This window comes from Pezoporus occidentalis, unplaced genomic scaffold (genome assembly GCF_034315485.1).
Source record: "Pezoporus occidentalis ecotype Australia unplaced genomic scaffold, CSIRO_AGI_Poc_V1 ctg2, whole genome shotgun sequence".
Lineage (NCBI taxonomy): Eukaryota > Metazoa > Chordata > Aves > Psittaciformes > Psittacidae > Pezoporus > Pezoporus occidentalis.
Window position 1 is genome coordinate 21,103,488 of NW_026913855.1, and position 24,195 is coordinate 21,127,682.

The following is a 24,195-nucleotide window of genomic DNA, read 5'->3' on the forward strand; positions in this document are numbered from 1 at the left end:
ATCAAAGATATTCTATCCAACAAGCAAAATGTGCAACCTGTGTCCTGCGGGCTGTCTTCAGATTTTGGTCCAAAAGGTACAGCAAATTTGCAACACTATTAAGGCAGTGATTATGTCCTAAATGCAACCACAGAAAGATCCTTGCTTCTGACTTACCAGGAAATCAAACAGGGCAATTGCACAGCTGCAAGGGGACTCCAATAGCAAATGGGCTTTAAATCTATTAAAAATCTTTATTAAAATAAATATTTTATATTTAATATTTTATTAAAATAAAGATTTTTAGACTGAAAAAGACTCAAAATCTTAAAAGTCTTCATTAGAATATCAAGCAGAGTAAGGGAACATAAAGGAAAACTCACTTTTGCCACATAAAATGGAATTTAAAAAAATAAAAAATAAAAAAAAATCTGTAAACCATATTTTCTCTGCTCACATGTCCTTGAAAATGGATCATTTCTTCAGGCTTGCTCTTATTCCAGCAACTCTGTGATTTCCGAGGTTGCAGAAAACTCTGTAAGGTCATTTCTGGGAAGACACAGAGAATCCTCTCTTTTTATTACTTAAGATCCAGCTGTGGTTGCGCTATTGCCTTCTTTCAGGAGACTCCAAATTTCTGCTTTTTCTTCTGGTGTTTTACTTTAAGGAGGTAGTCCCTCATCCTTTTTGCCTCGCTGACTACACTACCCTGCACTTCATCTGGTACAACGTCCCCTCCCTCTAGGCGCTCTACCAGGCCAAGTACACCTCAGGACATGACAAACATTAGCCTTCCTTTCTACAGCTGAGCTACCATCCTGTAACAGGAACCTACATAGTAATGCAACTGCAAACAGGTGTCAGCCATCACAGCTGTCATAACCAGTAACTCTAGACCTGACCTGCAGAGTGCAGCCAGATCTGCCAGAGACTTTCTGGTAAGCAGTCTAAAAAGCTGTGAAAGAGGCATTTGGCCCTGAACACTGCTTGAACAGCCAAACACGTCCTCCTCTGTACAGCACCATACTGATCCAGAAACAACCAAGCCTCCACAACTGCCTTTCTTAAGCTGCTGACAACGTATCCACCTCCTGTTTGTCCCCTTATGAGTTGCTACTCCATCTCTCCTTCTTTCTGCCTTTCCCAAAATGCCCACTACCTCTTCTTCCTTACACATCTAAGTGTTGCCAGCACTACTGGCTTCTCATAAAAGCTACCAGGGAGCAGCTCTGCACCAGACATTCTAGGGGGTTGACTACCTTCTTCCAGTTCCAGGAACTGGAATTGCACTTGAACTTGCCCTACATACACCTATCACCAACAGTGGTAACAGATACTTTGAGCAGTGGCATTCAAAGAAAATACATCTTCAGCAAAACATCAGAACCATAGCTCTACAAATGAACATTTTCTTTCTACAGGTCGGCTCCTTCTCCTGTACCATGACTCTTCTCCTGTAAGCTGAGACACTACAATCTCACCTGATGAACCAAGATTCTGGCAGACATTGAAGAATATAGTCTGAATTCCTCCTGAAGAGATCTACTCAGTGAGTAACAACTTCAGCACTCACAGCTATACTGCCATCATAAGGATGATCAGCCTTGGAAGACGTCAGCTCAGAAATGATATAGTCAAGACTCAAGTTTACTCAAGAAGACCTAAATGGCACTGGCCATATACATATATATATAGCCATATACAGACCATAAAGTCCCTTGGTTGAAGACACACACCCAAAATCACTGCACTCAGTTCACTTATCAGTACTCCTGGCTTCCATAATAATGCCAAGTTCATATCCAGAAGGCTCTGAATGTGAGGTATTCTTCCATCTCCATCTCATCCAGGCAGGAAATGATACAACATCAGTTATGTGCAACTAGGTTATTGTGCAGCTTAAATACAGCAGTGCAATGTAGTTTAGGAAGAAGACACTGCTCTTCAACAAATTCTGCAAATTTCTTAGCAATGCATATTATAGCACAGATCTAAAATCAATTCTCCTCTCTGTATGGTTGGCTCTCAGAGAACAGAAAAGCAACCAACCAAAACCCATGGCTTTGATTTTTACTGGTAGGATTCTCAGTACCTTGGAGCAAAAACTAAAGAGAAAACTTGCAGCTCTAGGGCAAGAAGAAAGCATCACATTTCATCTCTCCCAACACACTGAAACTTTACCAGCCACACAGAAAAAATTAACAAGGGGGAACTTGACAGAGACCTGATCAACACTGCAAATCAAATAACTCTTGAACAAAAATCAATAAATGCTTAATCTGCTTATTCCCCAAGTGTAAGATACACAACTTTAAGATGTATCTTTGACTTGTCTTCAACAAAATGAACCTGAAATGGCAGTCATATTAAAAAGAGACGCCTTCCCCAAAAAGCACTGTATTTCAATTAAAATCTCTTCCTGAAAAAAAGACACATATGTGACAGAAGACTGGGCATGTCAGCAATGAACTATTGCAAAGGTCTCAGCTACAACAGCAGCACAATTGTCAGGAAAGCTCATGTGGAACGAAACAGATCTGAAAAAGAGGCTGACAGGAATGCTGGAACAGCAGTACAGCTTTTTCTCTCCAAGTTCTTAAATGTTATCTTCACACAAATCAGCACAGTTTAAGTAAAGAGGTGTAATGCTGGAAATCCATCAAATTCTTCAGAAAACTACCTCTGGTTTATACTGCCTGTTTTGTTTGTTTTTTTTGGGGGGAGGGGGTGTCAGTTTCCATTAGCATTATATCCTTAAAATTCAAATCAGAATCCAGTCATCTGAAGATACTATGCTCTGCGTGATACCCCCAAGACAAATCTCCATTAAATGTTGAAGCTAAAGCTTCCTTCAGTGACCTCTCAGGTAGGACACAGTACTTACAGGCCACTTCCAGAGAAGCTGTGCTTGGGATTTCAAACAAACTAAGTTATCAGAAGATGAATCAAGGAAATCTAGCTGTTGATCTTAGGAATAGTATTGTATTAACAGGTTTCTAAGCACATCTTAAGGATGGATTTCTGTGTACATCAATACTGCATAAAAAACCTCGTGCATAAAGCACAGAAAAGATTAACATCTGTGTTTCTGCATTTGCACATAGAGTAACTGTTACTTTTTCTCACAATAAGAAAACCCACACTTACTAGGAAACAAAAAGAACAGGGGAAGATAAAACAGCATGGAGACTAGAAATCAGGAGACAAAACCAACAATGTATAGAAATAACAAGTGTTTAAGTCTGACCATTATAAAAGAATCAAATGTGTCCACATCAGAACTGGAATATAGAGGTATCGCTCATCCAGAGTAGCAACAATCAGGTATGTCAAAATTTGTAGAAGGCGTAAGATTAGTTAGGTAACTCATGGCAAGAAAAGATGGACAAGAACTTAAAAATGGCCAACTTGAAGCAGGAAAATCAGTGACTTGGTAGAATAAACAAGTATCATGAATACTAGAAGGAGCTACCCAGTATTTACTGAGTTCAAAACTGGACTAACACACGAAGAACACCTGTAGACAGTTCTAGAAAAACTTCAACTAAAAAACCCCTGCAAACCTCCAAAAAGTCAAACAAATGTTACAGAGGAATAAAATGGGGAATAGTATGAAAAATAGTCTAAAAAAATCAGTTACAGCAGCTTATCTGGCAGTTGTATACTGTACTCTTTCAGGAAGAAAATCAGGAGGTGGATACTAATGGGTGGTAAGAATAGGTAGGTGCACTGAATTATTCTTTCTCTACAGTGATTGGGAGCACTGAATTTTTTTACATAAGAAAAGAGAACATTAAAGAACGTGAAAGATGCACTTAAAATATAGGCTGACCTAAAGAAGGAGATACAAATTCAAACCTGATCAACGGAAGTATGTCATGTATGTTATACAAAGCATAATGAACCATAGTTAACCCATAGAACTCGCTGTCACAGAACATAGATTTAGAATTTGCAGATTTTTAAGGCAGAAGATACTTTATTGTCCAGTTTAATTTCCTGTGCAACACAGTACCTAATCATACATCAAACAGGGCAGCTCATTTTAAAGGATATCCAGTCTTGACTTAAAGACTTGACATAATGAAATATCTATTACATCTCTGATATCTTGCTCTAGTGGTCATAAATATGCACATTAATTAGTCACAATTGGTCTATTTTTGAACTACCAGTGGGCTGGACCAAAGTCAAAAGCTCTTAAAAATGAACCAAACACACCCCCCTCCCAACCACAACAAAAAAACAACAAACAAACAAAACCAACAACAACAACAAAAAAACCCTCACCAAAACAAACTCCCTCTAAACCCATTACCCAGGGAAGCCATGGGTTGTCCTACCTTATAGATGTTCAAAACCCATCTGGACAAGGTTCTGGACAACCAGCTCTAGGTAGCCCTACTTGAGCAGGGGAGGTGGACAAGATGAACTCCAGAGGTCCCTTTCTACCCCAGCCAATCCGTGATCCTGTTACTGGTCACTATTAATAAGGACACTGATCCACACAAGCTTCATAATTCCTATTGCCACTGCATGTGGAGAGGGAGGGTGATCATGCAAGATTTTATCATGTTCTCATCAAATACTTCAGCTAGTTTGTGATGGGTTAAGAATGCACACACTCTGCTTGTTTGTGTCAAGGCTGAGGAACTTTTTACCCAGTGGCTTGATTCAGTCCTAACTAGTTAAAAGCAGCATAGCATGGTAAGGTTGTGGGCACAGCCTCTGCCAATAAGTAACTATCCAGGCAGTAAGCCAGCCAGTAAATGCAGTAACACATGTTAATGTGGTCCCATTGGCAACTCAGTCCTCTCAATAATAACATGTGTAAGAAGTCCCAGATCAGTCCAGAGAAGACAACCTGGGAACTCCTAGGGCCAAGTTCAGGGTACCCAGAAGGAGGTGGACTCATCTAAAGCCCACTGACTCTGAGGTGACACATGTTGAGACTAAGGACAACTCAACTCTCCGTACATATAACCACATACTAATTAGAGGATGTATCTGTTGCAGACTGATGTCCTCACACTTCAGGAAACTACAAGCTATTTGTTTTTTTTTCTTTATTTTGTAAATTTTATCGTTGATGATAAAGACAAGAAAATTCCTAATAGAATTCCCTCAATACATTGTTGCGTTTAAATTTTAATTGGCATAAATTCTGTTTTACCTTCAACATATTTCTACTTTAAATGGCTTGTGCAGACATTTACCTTGAAGAGCTTTAAAATATCTTATGAAAACCACTGTAGTGCTTGATGGGGTCTGGGGTCACCGAGCTGGCAGCAACAGTAAGTCCAGGTTACAGGTCTGTATCATTTCAGAACCAATGAAGATACAATTTCAAAAATGAAATCTCTTTTCCCTCTCCTTGGAGTCTTCTCTGACAATTACATTTATTCAGGCACCTTTTCCCTGTTTGTTCTTGTGCCAACATTGTCATTCAGCCTATCTGTTGATACTTTTCCTCCCCTCCATCTAAAAGGCAGCCACTACCATTCCCTCCCTTTTCTTCTTTTTGTATTCACATATAAAAGCCAAGTGACATACACAAGGTGAATCTTCCTTTCTCTAGGTTGTTCCAGAAGCGCTTTTTTGCATTATCATTCTAGTTTGAACCATTCATTTTGACACTGCATTCCAGCTTTAACAAGTCAGATGTCACTAGGGACTTCTGCAGCAATACTAGGACTTTTCTATTGCTCATCACTTTTAATGATGTTTCAAATCAGTTGGCAAGTGTTTTAGAGCAGGAATTCCTCCACTTAATCCCAGCCAGCACCAAGTCCAACATGACAACCACAGAAAAGGAAGTACACTGCCCATGTGCCACAGACATCAAAGTACAGAGGGGACTCTACAATAGCTAAAAAGTGATAGAGCTGCCACTGCTCTCAGTCACCTAAAATTTTCCTTAGTAATCCCCAGCTCTTTTTCCATAACATCTCATGAAGAATGAATAAAATGCTTTGTTCAATTTGGAGTAAATGATACCAACTGCATTTGCTGACTGAAGTGAGTACAGGTTTGATTCCAGGAGCTCAATCCCAGTAGGGTTCAGAGTATGACACAAAAATCCCCAGATATTATTCATTCTTCTGCCCCTAAGAATATCCCTTGCAGGTACAGAATTCAGCACACAGCAAAGATGAGAGTCTCTTACAACAACAGAACTCTAGAACTCAGATACAGATCTGAGTGTGCTGTGGCTCAAGGCATACAGAGCAAAAAAAAATAAATCAACCAGTTTGCCTGGAGGGTAGAGGATCATGCAGAAACCTTTGTTTCAGAAAAACAAAATGCAACTTTCCTTCTGCCAGCAATCCAACAGTAATTCCTCAGTTATCTTAAAAACCTCAAAGTGGGGAAAGAGCATTTAGTTTGAGGAACTCAAACTACACACAGATCTGGTCTATATCCCCCACCAGTTCAGTGTGAAAGAGTGACAGCCCCTTGTTTGGGTGAGACAAAATATCATCTGTGGTGCCAGGGCTTGGAACAGGAGCCTTGCTTGTGGGATGAGTCACTAGATGCTCTGCTCTCAGCCAGGTGACCTTGATATGAAAATCATCTCAGTCTTAAAATTATGTTTATGTCCACAACTAGTTATCTCAGGCTTAGACAACGGAGGGAAACAGGTGCTTTTTAGGGCATGATTTATCTATATTCTTTTAAACATCTACTACTGTTTACTGTACTGTGCCCTGAACGCCACTGCCCACACTGACTAAATCTCTTGACTATAAAGGGAATCCAGAGTGACTAGCTTACATATAAATAAATACAATGTAGATGCCTATACTTAGCCAAATAAATCCCACTCCCAAAGTCCACCATGGCCTTAGCTGTCCAGATTTTTAGTAATGCATTCTTCTTCAATGACATCTACTTGTTTGGAGTTGAGCCATGAGGTTTCTGTTTCCTTCAGGCCATGGAGCTTGCTATATCTGTACCTCTGGCCACACTGAAGTCAAACAGCCCTGTCTGCCTGACTCCCTCTTAAAAAGTCCTTTATGGAATTCTGAGTGCATGAGTTTTCCATAAGGTCAGTGCAAGGACTTGCAATGAGTGGCATGCAGCAAATACCACTCTGCAGACGAGAATGTAGCCCAAGCCACAGGACTAACAGAAGAGAACATGCTAGTACCCAAAAGCAGAGAAAAGACAAGGCAGCATCTGGAGTGAATAAGCTGGGAGCTGAGAAGGGCTGCTAAAAGTGATAAAGTGAGCTGCCAGGTGGTGAAAGCCATTTCCGCACCTTCAACCAACCTCACAAGCCCTAAGTCTCCTTGCTTTCTGAGCAACGCCATAGCTGTCATCTGTTTCAACACAGCAACTGTTCACAGAATGTCCAAGTAGGATCAAAAGGCCAAGCAAATTTTATGCACTGTCTTCAATCAAAAGTGATTGAAACATTTTCCTTAAATTTTCTCCAGAATAATTAGTCTTCACAGAAAAAAAGCAACACTAGACCATAAACCTGTGGTTGCCAAAGACTGTTTCTAGCTACAACGCAATCACTGTGACCAATATGGTAAGTGCAATCACAACTGGTAATTCGGTGCAGTCTTGCATATTCCCTACATATTATCACATGCCTCAGAGAAATTTAAATCTTTACCAGGATTACAATCCCAGCTTGGGAACCACTGTTTTAAGGCAAATATTTCAAAATTACAAAAGCTTTGATAGGAGGTAGAAATGTAGAGATAACTTTTATTGCTGTTACTAATGCTCCAACTATAATAAAATGAATACACTTAATATCATAACAACCTCAAATTATCTGGGCTTAGCTCTCTTTTGACAGGTCTTGAATTTCACAGCTGCTACATGCTAAGTCTAGACATGAATTTGAAAAACATCTGATTGATCATTCTTTAGATGTTAACTAGCTGAGTAACTGATATTTAAAATGTCTGCTGAGCCCTAGATGGAAATGGAATTTTCTGTCTATAGTTTCTGTAGAGTGCTGTGCCTCCTGACTCTTCCCCATTACAGGGCCCTGGACATCTCTGGATATTCAGAGCTGGAAGCTCATGTACTGGTCAACTCCCTAGTTAAAGAGTTTGCCACAGAATAAGAATCTTCCTGCAGATTTATCAATGCAAGTCTAAGTCTTCTATTACTTTCAAACATAGCCAAGTTCCTAGCTAGTTTAAAATAATGGTGTTCCACAGACATTAAGAAGCTAAGGCAAACTATTCCAAGAGTCAGTCCAATGTATTATATGCGACAGTTTTTGACTACAAACTGGGGATTTAAAGCACCCACACTTCACTTCCTACCTATAAATAGATATATTAATGGAATTTAACTCTTTCCATTTTTTTTTCTGTTTCATACATAAGAACTGGAAAAACATCAGAGGTAGAAGTCTTCCACATCTTATCACATACCTGTACAGTAACAAACAGAATGGAATCTTGATCTTAGTTGGGCTGATACCCATTACTCTGGTACAGACAAAAATGACAGCTTTACTTCACAATAGACATGCAGCTGCAAAGCTATTCATACTACAGGACTTACTATATGAATGAGTATGAGCATTCAATACAGTCACAGAAATGAAAAGAAATTCTTCACAATGAAAGTGGCCAAACATTGGAATAGGTTGCCTGAAGAGGCTGTGAAACCTCCATCCGTAGAGATTTTCAAAATTCCACAAGGCCTTGACAACCCTGTTTTGAGCAGGAGGTTGAATTAGATTACTTCCAGTTTCCACCTACCTAAACTTTTCTGTGATCAATAGACTCAGAAAACTTAGGAAAAGACCATTTCAGTAGGGTGTTATGTATGGTGAAGTGCTGGGCTCAATCTAATAGAAACTGCAGAAAATGCCATCCATTCTTTCCTTACATAAATCATCCTTTTACAGACTATGTGAATGTGTACATTTTTTCAGGATCTTTAATAATTTTCCTGTAAATCATTCTTCCCATTATATGTTTTATTATTCCACAAGTTTAGCTTATGACGGAGTTCTAATGGGAAATTTAATACATCTCTTTAGCACACCCCTCTAATCTCTTACTTTCTTTTTAATCATTCTAATAAAAAGTTCCAAAGCCAGTGTTTATTTATCCAGAAGCTATTATTCTCCTTATTAAAGCCTTTCAGAAGACAGAGGTGGTAATATCCACAGAATTTTCCCCACCACTTTTCTATGCATGCTGCTCCCCAGCTGCTTATTCTTAAGAGCTTTGTCTGACCTGTTAACAGGACTTTTACTGGGAAGATCATTCCACCATTTAATACAAGGATTACTTTTTTTGCCCTAACTTAATGTATAAAATGTTCATTACGTACCTTCATTGGCCTCTTCAGCGCTTCCTGAATATCCACACGCTTCCGCATAATGGTCTGGTCTAGTTTGCGTTCAAAGGCCAACAGATCCATGTAGGCTTGGGACTCAGGAACCAGCTCCCGGATCTGAGAAGGAAGCAAGGAATATCCAAGCACTAGAAGCAAGAATCTACTATGTTCTAGAGAAGTAATACCGACACTTTCCCAGACCTTAGACAGATGTGCTCACAAGGAGTTACCCCTAAAGCAGTTCGCCATTAGTGGGGCAGGTCTCAGTGGCATAATAGAAGCATATGACTGTAAAGCTGGAGCACAGAACTAAAGCTAATGAATTCTGGAAGACCCAACTGAATCCACAAGGTCTGAATCATGGATCTTTGGTTGTTTTTTTTTCAAGTGAGGTTTAGCTACAGGCAGCCTGGGAGCCACTGCTCTTAGCAAGACAAAGGACAGCAAATTTGTCCTGTTTAAACTAAAAAAAGTATTGGTTCTCTCTAGACTAAAAATAAAGGGTGCATGTTCATGTTGACTTTTTAAAAACAAGTGTTATCCATCATAAGTAAAAACTGCCCTTTAGTCAACACATCTTCTTGGCTGACATGAAATTGAACTTCACATCAAAGTTTCAACATGACCAGCTATAAGGTGTCACCTTAGGATCTTGCCAACTTTTACTGATATTTCAATATACTAGTTAAGCTACATTAGTTCAATTAACAAACCCCATTTCTATTTCCCCTTTTCCAAAGAAGTTAGCAGAGGAAGTGATATGAAGTAGGTTAGGTGGAAGACCTAATGATCTCAGCTTGGAAATGGAAAAGTACACCCTTACATTAAAGAGTCTGTTCTTAACTGGGAGTAAGTCATGCAGGCAAACCATAAAAGAAAGGAACTGTAACTAATTATAATAAATCTACTGGACTGCCTTGACTATTTCTACAATATTCATTCTAGCTTTCACTTATATAACTAAAATATTTAACCTTTACAAAACTTCTATAGGAATTAAAAGGTAGTTCATATTCCTATTCTGCTTTAGAATCAGAAGTCGACAGTTTTAATCTGATGTAAGACACAAACACCTATGCGAGACACCACGCATACACCTGTTCACCCTGCTCTGCAAGGACACAAGAACTATTGCACAAGGTCACCCCAACTGTCATCTATCCTAGCATTGTGTCTCTGACAGCATTTGAAAGTTGTTGCCCTTTAGTACCTACAAAAGCCTGAGGCATAGTGTTCTAGAACCTATGTGTGAAGAAGTACCTCCTTTTGCTCATTTTCAACCTGCCATCCGTTAGCTTCATTTGATGCCACCTTCTTGCATAGTTGGAGCAGCAGTTGGAAGGCATTCCTTAGGCACCTTCTTCATCCTGCTCATACATTTCCCTTAATACTTTTCTTCTTCATCCTGAAGAGGAACAGTTCTTCTCTCCTGTATTTAGACTGATCAATACTATCAAATAAATGCTTCTTTCAACCTCATTTGTTTGTTTCTTTGAGATACTCTATTTACAGCAGGACTGACACTTTGGAGAAGCAAAAACCATGGAGCCAAAAACTCTGTTCAGCTTTAGCTAAACCTCTGTATTTTTAACTGCTTATATCCTTTCAAAAAGTCTTAGTATCAGCAAAATAATAAAAGAACATGAACATTTTTAAGACTGAAGCATAAAGAGCAAGCATTGCCCTGGAAACATCAAGGAGTTGCCAGACAGCTTGCAGAACAAAGACAGGCAATACTCCCTACCCACACAGAATACAAATCCTTGGACCCAACAAAATACCCCAATGCTTTTATCCTGTCACACACAAAAGACAAGATTCCTCAGTTCCTTCTGCATAGAGGAAATTAATCATGCTGTACTGCAGTCAATTAAAAATTCTGAACCTAAGAAAATAGCTTCAGTTCATGAACTCCTAGGCACACGATGAAGCAGGTTGCTGGCCTACACAGCCCTCAAGATTAAGCATGTACTATAGTTGTCATAGCTTTCCAGCTAGTGTGCAGGATACTGAACCCAAGATCTAATGAAATTTCTAAGAAGCTTGTAGAAACAGCAGTAATCGTCAATAAATATTTCTATTTCACACTTTGACATCTTACCACATGAAAGTGAAAGGGTATTCAAAACTATAACAAAACTGGTATTAAAAATTATAAGATGTTAAGAAAGCATACATACAACAAAGATAATACTGCATATAATTCCTTGAACTGCAAATGGCTGCAGTTTGGAAGAGTATAGAGGAGAAGAACTGCACTTGCCTGTGTTTGTATTCTTCTGTAGGTATGTGGTATGGTCACAGTGAAGACAGGATACTGGGCTATGTATGTTAAACCTTAGGTTAGAATTATATGAATAACTGGAATAGATTATTATTAACGTTAGTAAGATAATGTCTTTCAAGATGTCAGGGGTTCTTTTTTTTCCAATTGTGAAAATGCAAATGTTTCAAAAATCTAAAAATCAAGAAGAACATATTAAATCATGCACCTTTACCCTTGATTTCCATTGATTATTTATTGACAGTGACAAAAGAATGGAAAAATTATAAGTGGGGGCAGTGAGGGCAATGTGCAGGGAATAGCAGGATGGGAGACGCTCTCACCATTTCCTTGTAAAAGCAGCACAATGTAGAGGCCCCACCACATGTGCCTGCAAACAAATGTGCAAGGCTTATCAAACAGAAACAGAAACCAGGGAACAGCTGCAACACTTCATTTCTGGAATATGAAAAGTATCATGGGATAATGTCTATGAATGGCACAGTATGACAGCTTGGAAGGCTGTCACACTAGGTAAGGCTTCATCCAAATGCTGAGAGTTGCACTGGAGCAGGTGACACTGTAAGGGGCATCTCCTACAACCACCTGATCAAGAAGAAGACAAAGCCCTTCCGAGATATCTGGAAGAAGCCCCACGGTTGCAGGCCCTCATGAGAAAACTTTAACCACACTGACATCCATATTGAGGGCAGCAGCACTGGAAATGACCCATTCACTGATGTGTCTCCAAATTGACAGTGAAGGACTTTTTAATTTAAGGTAACTGATAGTCTTACTTATGCTGTAAGATTTTTAATTAAGACCTTGTTGGTAACAGATCAAACGGCTTGAAGAAATCCAACAGTATCAACACAATTTCTGTTATCAAAGAATGCTGTGATCTCCTCAGAAGAAGGTAGGCTTGCTGAACAAGATTTATTTTTTACAAAGCTGCACATGGCATCGAAGTGCTCAGATGTCTTCACTCGGGTAGGGGTACAAGGATCTTCTCAAACAATGCAAAACTTAACAGAGAGAGCAAGAGAAGCCCAGGCAGGGAACAAAAAGACCATTCCTCATCTAGAGAGCAGGAAATCATCCAGAGGGGAAGGGAGATTCCCCAACTCTGAATTTGTATTTTGCTCTCTGCCTGTCACCAAGAAGTGGAATGGCTGTGAGTGATCCATAACTGGACTTGGCAGCTGTCAGGCAGAGAAGAGAACATAAAAAAATATTGTGTAAACAACAGAACTGCATCCTCCCCTTCTCCTCTGCACCAACAGCAGTCACCTAATGCAGCAATCCTTAGCACAGAGGCAGAATGCCCAGTCCTCACTTCCCAACTCTGAAAAAAATTGTGTTCTAATTCAAAAATTTCTTCCTTCTCTTTTTACTTTGACATCCCATTAACTCCTAGTCCTATCCCTTACTTAGCCCCATCAAAACCATCATCATCCTAATAATGCAATTGTGTTGGGGAATGGTGCATTTGTAAATTTATTTAGAATGTTATCTTCATTCTGGCTGTCTCATTATCAAATAAATATTAGCAAAGAGTTTCATGAGATAAAATATTTATCTGTTTATAGTCATGGAGTTACGGGAACAAAACCAGGAAGTTGTATTTTGAACTAAAGCAAAGAAGAAATGCGGAACCAGGACAGACAAGCTTGTTATGTGCAGATAAAAGACACAAGCAAGATTTAGACAGCTTTACTCTGATTTCCCTACAATGTCTTAAGCTGAATGTCATGAACATTTCCTAGTTATGAAATACAGTCATGGACATTTAAATCTAGACTAAACTCTCTCAAGTACACCAAAGAAACAACTCTGCTTCAGTTTCCAAGGCTATAAAGAAAGATACACATAATGTCAAAACTGATCTCGTGTGTCCATTCCAAGCTAATTACTACTGTGGCTGGAAGAGTACTAAAAAGCATCATGTGAATTCCAAATTTAGTCTTCTAAATATCAAGAGACCTAGCTGTATCTCTCCTGCAAGAAAATTATGTCCCATCCATTCCTTAAAGATGCCAGAAATAATGGAAAAAGTAAAACAGATAATTTAGACTTTCAAGTGGTCCTTAGGGATACAATTCTTCACAAGAACTTTTTGAGGAATTCCCAGTGACATACAGATAAAAAGCAAACACTGGCCATGTGTTGCCCAAGAAAGCTGAAAAAAGGCACAAAAGACAAAGATTCTGTCTTCATTGTGGCCAAGTGATACACAAAACCTTACATCTTTCATCTACTTTGACTTGGCATTTTTATTAAAATGATCCAGAAATGGACAAGAGACATAAATGCATTAAAAGCTGTACAATTTTTAGTTAATCATGACCTGAAAAGACTGGAGGACACTTCAGCAAAGACTTTTTCCAAGTTTGCTGATGGAGCTGCATGCTAGCAGCTGAGCGGCAATACTGAACAACCACAAAAGAATGCACAACGAAGCAAGTAATTTCTCTGTACCGGTGGTACTAATGAGACCATGGCTACTGATGAAAGTGACTGAAACTCACTGTGGATAAGTTAATAAAGTCACCTGCATGAGCAGCAGCAAACAGACAAAGATGCAAGGTATAAAGAAGAGGAAGGGTTCTGTGACTTCTAATTTAACCTGAACGTAACAAACAGAACCTACAAGTGACACAGGATAGGGAAATCAGAAATAAAGAAAAGGACAGGGATATGAATCCATACCATGGTGATCTGGGAGAAAGAAAACAATACAAATAACTGAATACAAACAAAATACAAAAAAAAACAAAAAACAAAACACCAACCTGGAAGCAAAGGATGTAGGACACAGCTACAGCATGGGGACTTTCATGGCTTCCCAGGGAAATCTTATAAGAACTTAGGAAATGGTAGGGTAGGAAACAATAGCCCAGAACAATAGGAAATGGTAGAGAAGGAAACAATAGCTCAGAACAATAGGAAATGGTAGGAGAAGAAACAATAGCCCAGAACACCACTGTAGCCTGAAGTGGCCATTGAAGTTCTTACATAAGCAGGAAGACATGGAGCACGAGTAAGGATTTTATAATTACTGCTACGCTTGGCAGTAACATAATCACTAAAAAACCACTAGAGTCACAAGTGAAGAAACCTACTGACAAACTCAAGAAAATTCTGAGAAAAGCTATTGAGATGATTAGCAGACAGAAAAACACCCTTTATAATACAAGGTGTCATGAAGCCAGTTAATTTAGCTCAGATTAGAAATAAAGCAAAAGTTCTTAGGAATTACTGTAACCAGATATTGAAAAAATGTGACAAAGACTGCAGGGAGTATTTTGTTACTAGTGATTTTAAATACATACACTCTTACTTATAAGAGTCATGTAAAAGTTAAACAAAAACAAACCAAAGTAGCAGTAAGTTCTCATGATAGCATCAGACTAGTTGCATGGCACTCAAAACAAATTAGTACTTCTAGTCTTCTCCCAAAAGATCAAATATGTGTCCTTTCTTTTCAAAGCCTTCCATAAGAAGGCTTGCCACTCTCTAGTAAAATTAAATACACCTCTTCACACAGCTCTAAGGAGCTGATATACAAGTATGCAGACCATAAAGAACAGACAAGAATACTGATATCAAATGACAGAAGAAAAAAAATCTGTCAGTGATGGAAAACCTGAGCTTAAGCTGGAGACAGAGGTTTCCTTGAGTTTCTCTCATTGCCATTGACACAACCAGGAGCAGACACATAAACAGAAACAGATGTGACATTTCCCATTTCTGGAAAGAACAAAGCCATCTCCCATGCTATTAACACTACCGAAACAGACTACAAAACATAGATCTCCAATATTCTCATATAGCAAACATGTTAGTTCTTGATTCCTCTGTTTTGAAAAATAAATGTAATCATTTCTGTGACTTCTGCCATCAGAAAACATAGGAGCTAAGAAATTCATTTTTGGCATAGAAAGTTTTCGAAAAAGGGTTGTTTGGGTTTTCATTAGCATCCCCAGTTGAAGTGTGGCCACCAGCAAACCTGAGAAATAGATCTATGTCAGCCTCATTGACATCCAGCATGACTGTACGTGCAATTTTCCTGCCAACAAGAGTATAACCCATTCCACCATAAACTTAACATTGTAGGATACTGAATTCTGAAAGAATTTGAGTCTCTTCAGGTGGAGCCCTTACAGGAGTACTCCTGTACAGTAGAAAAAGGTCTATATACAGTTCAGCCTTTCTTGATCTTCACAAATCCTCAGTGTCAAGGCAGTCAGCACTTCTTTGCTAGTCAAGGCGCATCAGATGCACCTACCACAGCTCTCTCCAACAAAAGACAAACACCAAAGTCACCCACATCCTAGCAACAATCCGTTTGAACTTCTGAAGTTATGTTGATGAAAGATCCACAGAGTACCCTTGACACAAAGGATTCACAGAGTACCTGGAAAAGCCATGATGTGGTGGACAACTGCTTAAGCCTTAGGAATCCAAAAATAATTTGGATCAGAAAGACCTCTGGAAGTCCTGCAAACCAGTTGTTGCCTAAACCAGGTTCAAATTGTATCAGGTTACTCAGGGCCTTGTCCAGTCAGGTTCTGAATGTCTCTAACCAAGGATGGACATCCCACAGCCTCTTTTGGCAGCCTGTTCCAATATTTTGTTGCGCATCCTACTGTTGTGCACCTCCAAGAGGAGGCTGGCTCTGCCTTTTCTCCATCATCCCACACAGCAGTGACAGTTACCAGCAGTCTCTCCCTTTCACCTTCTCTTATCAAGGCTGGACAAACTCAGCTCTTGCAGCTTCTCTTGGTAGGCATGTGCTTCAGCCCCCAGGCATCTGCGAGCCTCACACCTATCCAGCCTGACAGGACATCATGTCTCTGTGGTCCTCTGCCCACAAGTCCAGACACAGTTTCACAAGTGTGGCATAGCAAAGAATAGCTTCCTTCCTCAACTTGATGACAACACTTGTCCTAATACAGCCCATTTTGTAGTTGGCTTTTGTCACAGCTGGCTTACCTCACAAACTCATTCTCTCTGAGGACCCTCAGATCCTCTCCTGCAAAACTGCTTTACCCAGTTGATGCCCACCTGTACCACTGCATGGAGTTATTCTGATCCAGGAGCAGAAATCTCTGTTTGCCTGTGTTGAACTTTAGACATTGAACTGCCCTCCTGACTCTGCAGCCTGTCAAGGTCCCTCTGAACAGATGTGCTCTGACCCTGACGTAGGCTCAGGCACCTGGGAGGCCTGGGGACAGGGCATACCATGAGAACAGAGGCAAAGACAACACTGAGTGCCTTGGCCTTTTCCATGGCTTTTTGATATGAGCAGCAGAACCAGACCAAGATATGGGTTTTCCTTAGTCTTCCTTTTGCTGCTGATTCACTTGCAGAAGGCTTTTTTGTTGCCCATCGCATCCATTCCTAGGTTCAATTCCAGCTGAGCTTTGACTTCCCTAATTTCAGACTTGCACACTTCAGCACCATTGTGCTGTTCCTGCTAGGTAGGCCAGTCCCGTTCACACCTCCATACACTCCTTTTCTGCATTTGAAGCCAATTCGGAATTCCCTGCTTGATGCTGCTGGCCTCATCAACTTTCTGCACTCTGGTCTGATCATTCCCCTTTGCTTTGAAGAGGTTGTCCTTGGAAGTTCAGCCAGCTTCTCTGAGCCCCTTTGTCCTCTATGACCTTCATATCCCCAACCAGTTCTTCCTTCTTTGTAACAGGTCCAGCAGAGCATCTCACCTTGTTGGTTTGCTGACTGCCTGTGTCAAGAAATGGTCCCAAATCCAATCCAGGAATCTCCTGCAGTGCTTGTGCCCAGTGCTGCTGCCCTCAAAGCAGAAGTCAGGGTAGTAAAAGCTTCCCCATGAGTATGAGGGCCTGCAACCATGGGGCTTCTTCCAGATATCTGAGAAAGGCTTTGTATCCTTCTTGATCAGGCAGATTGTATGTAGCAGACAGACACCATCCTGTGACCTGCATAACTTGAGTTTAAACTAAAGATAATGAAAAAAAACAACTCCCAAACACCCCCAAAAACAACCAAACAACAACAAAAAACAGATACATAAGAGTGTGCCCTTCACATTGATGTTTATTTCCAAGTGAAAGTCAGCTTTCATTACAGGTCCCTCAAAAAAAAAAAAAAAAAAAACAACAAATGAGATCTATTTCAGGTAGGAACAATTAAATCCTTCCCTACCTGAGCAGGGACAAACGAAACAGTTTCAGCAACTAGCCTTTTTTTTTTTTTTCTCAATAAAAAACCCCAAACCATCAGACGCTAACAGACAGAGCTTTGGCTATTTCCTTAGAATTAGGCTAGCCTGTAATTTCCATCTTTGAGAGAGGTAACAGAAGACAAGGCTCTTGTTCCCCAAGCTTGACAAGCCCAATTCTTGGGCCAATTTTTTTGCTACCTACAGCAAACACACACAACCTAGATATATCAAAAAAAGTATTTCAAAGGCAGCATTTTCACAGGTGACAATGACTAAAGTCTGAATTACCAACTACTGGACAGTTTCACTGCTAAGGAACTTTAGCCTATAGCTTATTGACAAAATTCACTGTTGAGGCTTCTATGGTAGTCAAAGAAGGATAGGTAAGGGCTGACACTTCTTAGAAATTCTAACTCTGTGCCACCTTGCGAGTCTTGATCCCTAAGAGAGAGTGTTTCAGGGAAGATTTCTGACTGGCTACCACAGAGCCAATGATACAGTCCAGTAACATGACAAAAGCAATTAAAACCTGTGCCATTCTGAATTTTATGGCCACATGCAGATACCATTCAAAACCACAAAGATTCTGCAACACTACAAGCAACAGGTGAGCAAGTTTTTCACCAGCCACTCTTGGCAATCAGTTATGAGCACTGACTAACATGGGCAGATAGAAGCAATACATCTAAGCACCTAAGCTCCACACTGTTTATATTTGAATGTTTAATTACATAAAAGAAGGCTACAAGTCACATCTATGAATTAGGATTATGAGGCTTCCTTATGAATTACTCTCAGAGCTCTAGTAACAGCAATTCAGTAGCTCCTTTATGTTCAGCGGCTGGGCAGCATTTATGACCCAGCCAAACCTCTGAGGCATGCAGTCCAAAGAAACAACTGGAGATGTGACAACAAAGGCGATCATCTTGGAAAGCATCAGCTGTAGAGCAGGGAGTCAGATGGCATATGAAAGCAACATTTCTGCAGACTTCTGCTAGAGATGCTCTATGGAACAGCAGCTGGATCACAGACACCAGCTTGAAGGGATGTTGGGAGGTCTCTAGTCCAATTTTCTACTCGACAATGAGGTGTCGACAATGAGGTTATGTTGTGGTTTGAAAGATCCCACAACCTCTCTGGGTTCCAGTGCTCAATTGTCCTCTTATGAAAAAGTTTCTCCGTACATATAGCCAGCTCCTGTCCTGTTTCAGCTTATGCTTGATGGCTGTTATTCTCCTGCCATCCTCCACTGAAAAGCTTGCCTCCATCTTCTTGACCATCCTCTCTTAGGAGCTGGAAAGCTGCTGTTAGGAGACATCCTTCCTCCAGCTGAACAAGGACAGTTTTCTCAGTCTCTCCTTACATGCTGAACCAGCCCTCTGACCAACATGACAACCCTTCATTGCAGTCGGTCCAGTTTGCCAACGTTTTTTTAATGTTTAAAACTAAGCACAGTGCTCTAGGTGCGAGCTACCAAGTACTGAGGTAATCAAGTCCTTCAATCTCTTGGCTGTGCTCATGTTCATACAGCCCAGGATGCTGTTAGTCATTTTTGCTGCCAGGGCACACTTCTTGTGCATGCTCAGCTCATTGTCTACCAGGGCCTCAACGGCCTTTCCAGCAGCGCTGCTCCCAGCCAGGCAGCACCAGCAAATGCTTAGTGCCCCCTACTTTCCCAAGGAAGAACTATGCATTTGACCTCACTGAATTTCATAAAGTTCCATCGATTCATTCCAGCTTCTCTAAATGGTAGCCTGTCCCCAAGCATATTAGCTGGTTCCCCCCTTCTCCATGATTTGATGTTATCTGCAACTTTTATAAGCAAGTACTCCCCTGCTTCCTCCATGTCAATGTCAATGCTCCTTCACTGATAAAAACGCTAAACTTAACTGCTGCCAGGAGAGTACCCCCACAGCCTGGCACTGTTTTCCCAGTAGAGCACAACACATTAGCCACCACCTAAGTCAAATCATCCAGCCAAATGGCTGTCCACGCATCCAGACCAAGTTGGCTTGGATACAAGACTATTATGGGAGACAGCGTTGAAAACTTTGCTAAAGCCAAGGTAAATTATATCTACTGCTACCTCTTGCTCACAGACCCAGTCATTTTATCAGAGGATGCAGTCAGGTTCATCAAGCATGATTCACCCTCAGTAAATCCATGCTCATTGTTCCCTATTACCTTTTTCTCCTTTACGTGTTCAGAAATGTGTTTCAAAGAGCAGTTGCTCTGTGATTTTCCCAGAGACCAAAGTGAGGGCCAACTGGCTGCAGTTCCTGGAATTGATCTTTCGGCCTTTTGCGAAGATAGGTGCAGTGACTGCCTTTTTCTAGTCACTGGGAGACCTCTTCTCCAGTAATCCCTGGCTCAATCCCTGTCCACTGCTGGCTGTTCCTCTTGAACATGTTCAAGGATCACAGAGGTATGGAAGACATTGCTAGCGCAGACTGAGACAAAGGCAACTTTGAGTACTTCAAACTTAATATGTCTCTGTTGTCACTGTATCACCCAGACCACTCAGCGTCAGGCACACATTTTCCATGGTCTGCCTTTTATTACAAGTGTAACAAAAGAAGCTTTTCGTGGTGCCTTTGACATCCCTTGGAAATCTCAACTCCAGCTGAGCTTTGACTTTCCTGATACTGTATGTCCAGGTAAAATTTCTAAATTCCTCTTTTGCAGCCTATCCCTGCTTCCACCTCTTATATACTGCCTTTTGATGTTGGGACCTCCACCATGATCTCCCTGCTTAGTTAAGCTGGGTTCCTCATAAATCTGCTCATTTTCCTGCATATCAAGACAGACTGCTCTTGTGCTTGGAGGGTCCTTAAAGACCTGTAAGCTTTTATAAGCCACTGTGCCCTCTGGAGCTGCTTCCCATGGAATCATACTTACCAGTTCCCCAAATAAGCCAAACTCTGCTTGTCTGAAGTCCAGAGTCTGTATTTCACTCGCCTCCTCCCTCATTCCCTTCAAGATCTTGAACTTGTTGCTATATTACCACATTCCTAACTATTTTTTTCTTATGAGTGAATAGCAAATCCAGGTGTTCCTCACCTCTAATTGGGTCAGATGGAGAAAGAGTGGGCAACAGCCATGTAGTGACCAAAAACCAAAGGGACAGCTAATATGGTATGGGATCTGTGCAGAGAATCTCATATGGTAGTCTGTGAATGGCAGCAGGAGCCGACCGAGTATTTGTGTAAAGGAGAATGAAGTAGAGAGGATGAAAAGGAGAGGACAGCTGTATAAAAACCTGTCAGCACAGCTAGCCAAAAAGTCCTCATGGGAATCTGGGGCCCAGTAAGAAGAATAGTAGCCAATATTAAGTGACAAGCACGCTATTTAAGGAGAAGCAGCTTGCTGCTTCAAAGTTGCACTCCACTCAGCAAGTTAAATGAAGAAAAGCAGAAACACAGCTATGAAGTCAGAAGGATTTTCAGCTGAGATTCTTGCATCAGAATGGGTAGGCAAGGAAGCTGAAGAAACAGAACAGTGAAAAAATGTAATGACTCAGAACTAAAAGAAAATAAGACACTGACCAGAAGTAATGAGGAAACAAAGCCTGGAGAAAAAGGAGGCTAAGTCTGAAACGCAGTCGTGGTTCTCTACAGACAGTTTGTGGCCTGAGGTCGACTTGAGGCACAATTGCTAGACTTGGGTCACACAGGCCACGTCAGCTCCAGAGATCTAGGTCCTCAGTTATGAATGAAGATGCCTACGAACTTTTCCAAAACTGAATGAGCATTTCAGTGACCTGAGAACAAGGGAAGGATCCACAGATAAGGAAAATGGGGTTAAGTATAGCCTGCTGCACAGAGCTGGAGTTAATATTAAATACCCTAGAAAAAATGCTGCTTTGTTACATTACGGTATGTCAGCCTGGGCTTAACCAAGCCTTTCTTTTAATTAAAATTGCATTTTAGACAAAAGATACACAGTAGGTCAAATCAACTTGCACTTAAGTAAAGCATTTGACATGCAGTCATGAAGAACCAGTACTTAAGACCAAAAAATAGGGAACAGAACAAGAACAATCTGTGATAAAGAACTGGCATAGAAAAAAGTATTAAGCAGGAAGGACTTCATGCACCATTTTTGAAACTAATTTTATTTAGATATATTCATTAATAGCTCCAGCACACGAAGGAGAAGTATGCTAGCAAAACTTATAATGACAAATTTGGGTGGCACTGTCAGTACAAGGCAGAGGATAGTACAGAGAACATAAGGAAACTGAGAACTGCATAATAGAAACAGGATGAAATACAGCATCACAAAGCACATGTTCCTCAGAGTCTATACCCATAATTCCTGCTGTAATACAGGAATTCATCAGTTGCAAATAATAGAAAGCAGAAATACTTGTGAGTATTAGTCAATCACAGAATGACCATATGCTATATCAATGTGGCAAGGCCATAAAAATAAAAGCAATCCCAATCTACATTACTAGCTATTTCTAGTAGAAATAAAAATGCATTAGTGGCATTCAAGCACTAGTGATACTGGCAATCTGTACTACTGCATATGGTCCTGGCATCCTGAGAGGTAGATTTAAAGAGGCTCAAAAGAGGTGAATTTAACCTGGAATAGATATAATGAAGGACTGCAAGGATTAGAATTATTAGGAGCCCCTCTTACCTGGTAAACTAAAAGCACTTGCCTTTAGCATAGCAAGAAAGACAAAAAACCAAAACAACCAAACAACAAAAACCTGACAGATCTAAAGTATCTGAGAAGTAAGGAACCTAAGGAAGTTGAGGCAACAACTGTGTCACAGCTTCCATGACAAAGGGAACCAGACTGTATATATGAGGAGGTCCCATGCAATCCCATAATACTACGTTCCTACATGCAATAGTTTGCTAAATTGAACTTTCTCATATTATTATATCCATCAAAATTAAATCCTTGTCAAATAGCTGATCTGTAGCTGCTGAATAACCCTACCCAACTAGGAATATGTTCCACTGCTATAGGACAGGCTTGATCAGAGAGCCTGGAAGTCCAGCAGCAGGTTATCTGTGCCAACTGCCTGACTCACTATCACCGCAAGTAACACCAAGAACCCACCTCCTTTTCCACTATTACATAAGATGGTTTGCAAGATTAAAATTTATTATCTTCTCCTCTCCCCTTCACAGTTCCCAGAAAACATAAAGCAAGAGCCTGCAAAAGGTCTGTGGGTAACAGAGGATGACTGGCTGGAAAATACACCAGAAGTAGCTCTGGAAAGTTGGAAGTTTTACCCTGTGTTCCACGCACATTCCACAGCCACCAGTGCAAATCTTCCACTTGACAGGACACCGATACAGACATCATTTTCCCATCCCATGAATGGTGAGCCTAAGGAGGTTCTGATACACTGACTGCAGCCTAATGGAGTACCTTAATCCAAACACAGTGTCACACCATCAATACCAACACTCCAGCTGCACTGATAAAAACTCCCTTGCAGACAGAACTCTACCAATTAGTGTTGCCTTATCGCTCCATCAGTTAAAATTATTGACTGACAGCAACAAAGATACTGAAAGGCAAGAAGACTTGGTAACAGCATGATCCTGAAAGGTGCTAGCATCTGTATAGGTTTTTGACATATTTGAATAAGGCTCTATCTATTAAAGAATTATTATGAATCTGATAAACAGAGGCCCAAGTCTCCTGCTGCCAGAAAACTTTGGTTACCTCTGCTGTGAGAGAGACCTTTTTATCTCAGAAAGGCACCACACAGAGTGGGGAAAAAAAAAGAGAGCCTTGAAATGGACATAGATTTAGAGCAACAGCCTCACCATAGAGGACATATAGTGTTCTGTGGAAACAGTATGTGTGGGACAGACAGAACTGACAGCATAAGAAACGTAGTTTTCATTCTAAGAAAGTAGAGACTCCAAGCAAGATACAGAAATGCAGGAATGGCTTCAATACAAATACCATGGAGGCTGCAAGTAGTTCAAAACTTCTGGATTTAATTGTAGCTTAGTCCTTTCAAGACAGCAGCATGAGAGAACTAATGGCTATGCTGCGAGAGGCCGTGCTTTCAAAGGGTGGCTGGAATTACAAGAAATGAAGTGATGATATGACACGAGGGAATACCAAAGTGGGCTCACCTCCTCAGAAAGCTGGCACTAGGTACCTGCGGAATGTCACAGAAGAGAATGTGGAGGTTGCTGGCAAGTTTGGGTTTACACTAGCAGTGGAGAGGTAGACTTGGAAAAGACATGGAGATCTACACACCTGTCAAAGTGATCAAAGTGATTTTTATTCCAGAAGCTAAAGAAACTGGGTCTAGGATGTGACAAGGCTATGCGTTTTGAAGACTAAGGAAGGTTGCATTTTGGGACCAAGTAGGTTTGAGGAGAACTGTATGGAAGAGGACACAGGAAAGGAAACATCTGGGAATAATGAAAGAGAAGAGGAG

General features: G+C 40.6%; 1 protein-coding gene across 15 annotated transcripts in view; it reads right to left on the bottom strand.

Moving 5' to 3' along the window:
• SMARCD3 (SWI/SNF related, matrix associated, actin dependent regulator of chromatin, subfamily d, member 3) overlaps window positions 1–24,195 on the bottom strand; it is an 85,372-nt gene that overhangs the window by 14,717 nt on the left and 46,460 nt on the right. For all 15 annotated transcript variants that reach the window (XM_062618142.1, XM_062618146.1, XM_062618141.1 and 12 more), the window contains one exon: window positions 9,295–9,417. In XM_062618142.1, coding sequence (XP_062474126.1) covers window positions 9,295–9,417 — 123 coding nt within the window. The remainder of the gene's footprint in view (window positions 1–9,294; window positions 9,418–24,195) is intronic.